This window comes from Capsicum annuum, chromosome 12 (assembly GCF_002878395.1).
Source record: "Capsicum annuum cultivar UCD-10X-F1 chromosome 12, UCD10Xv1.1, whole genome shotgun sequence".
NCBI classification, from domain to species: Eukaryota; Viridiplantae; Streptophyta; class Magnoliopsida; order Solanales; family Solanaceae; genus Capsicum; species Capsicum annuum.
The window spans coordinates 11,237,327-11,238,832 of NC_061122.1; the positions used below are offsets into that span (position 1 = coordinate 11,237,327).

Consider the following 1,506-nt stretch of genomic DNA (forward strand, 5'->3'; position numbering starts at 1 on the left):
ATGATTTTGTGAGGGCTTGTAATCAATGTCAACGACAGGGATCTATCTCTAGACATCATGAAATGCCAATAACTAATATGTTGGAGGTAGAGTTATTTGATGTCTAGGGAATAGATTTCATAGGACCATTTGTAATCTCTTATGGTCACAAATATATCTTGGTTGTTGTGGACTACGTGTCCAAGTGGGTAGAAGTTGTTGATTTGGCAGATAATGAAGGCAAAAGAGTAGTTGCATTCTTGAGAAAGAATATCTTCTCTTGTTTTGGTGTTCCATGAACCATCATAAGTGATGAAGGTTTGCACTTCTGCAACAAGATGTTTTGAGTTGCTGTAACGCCCCAAAAATGGGTCCCGGAGCGTCACACGGTGCTTGAGGCTATGAGTATCCCCAAGCTAACCCTTTGAGCCATTTTCATTCAATTCAACATGAATCAACGGGGTTTCCATAAATAACCCTCAAATATCAACAGAGAAATCATCATCCAAGAATAAAAGAATTTCAAAAAAATAACAAAATACGACTTATTAGTCAACTCTCAACATTTATACTAGTCTGACAAGCCTCTAAGAAAATCAATAAAACAAGCGAGCCATTAAGACATGCTCCAACTAACTCATATTCAGTTATCAAAATGTAAACAATTCCGTGAAACCAACAACAGACATCACGTCCTCGGAACATGAGGACTCACCACAACAGAGGATGTAAAATAACGTGCCCGAAGAATCACTGTCGAACCTGGAACTGAGCACCTGAACCTACATTCCGAGAAAATGTAGCCCACATCCGAAGATGTGGGTCAGTACCATGGAAACGAACCGAGTATATGGGGATGTATGCAGTTGTATAAACATCATCATCATAAATATTTATAAGAAATATGCAGGATGTATGAAAGACTTACATAGCCCGAAGAAAATTATCATAATCATAAGAGAATGAAATAAGTACAATAACACATGTGAGTCATCATATAATTGGTCAATCACTTTCAGTTCATCAAGAATATCAATTCTCATAATGTAAATATCATTTAAATCTTTCGAAAGAATAACTTTCACAATTTCACATTCAAATCACTTCACCATTCACCATAGATACAAGGAAACACACACACACTGGGAGATCCTATAACCGACATAAACCATGTGAGCTACATGGAATCCAACGTACAACCCACGTTGGAGAGAGCCATCCTATCCTTGCCATCGGAGTAGGACTATTGATATCAAATCCACACAAACTAGTGATCACTATATAAATCAGCCTCAGGCTCACTCCTACGGGGGCACGTAGTTCTAGGAAATTAAGGTCGTTTTATACCTCCCACTCGGTGCTAAAGATTTCTCTCAAACTTAGCTCAGATTATTACAAAGACAATTCACAACAAAACAATTTCAGTAATATATATAAATATACATCGGGAGCCATCATGCTTCCCATCTATCAAAATCAACTACGTTGTGGATTTCTTTCACACTCGAGTTCAAAATAACTCCATTA

At 37.5% G+C, this 1,506-nt stretch overlaps 1 protein-coding gene across 1 annotated transcript in view; it reads right to left on the reverse strand.

The window, feature by feature from the left end:
* Positions 1-493: 493 nt before the first annotated feature.
* LOC107849471 overlaps positions 494-1,506 on the reverse strand; it is a 23,644-nt gene continuing 22,631 nt past the window's right edge. Inside the window, exon 4 of the mRNA XM_047400740.1 lies at positions 494-761. Coding sequence (XP_047256696.1) covers positions 630-761 — 132 coding nt within the window. The 3' untranslated portion in view covers positions 494-629. The remainder of the gene's footprint in view (positions 762-1,506) is intronic.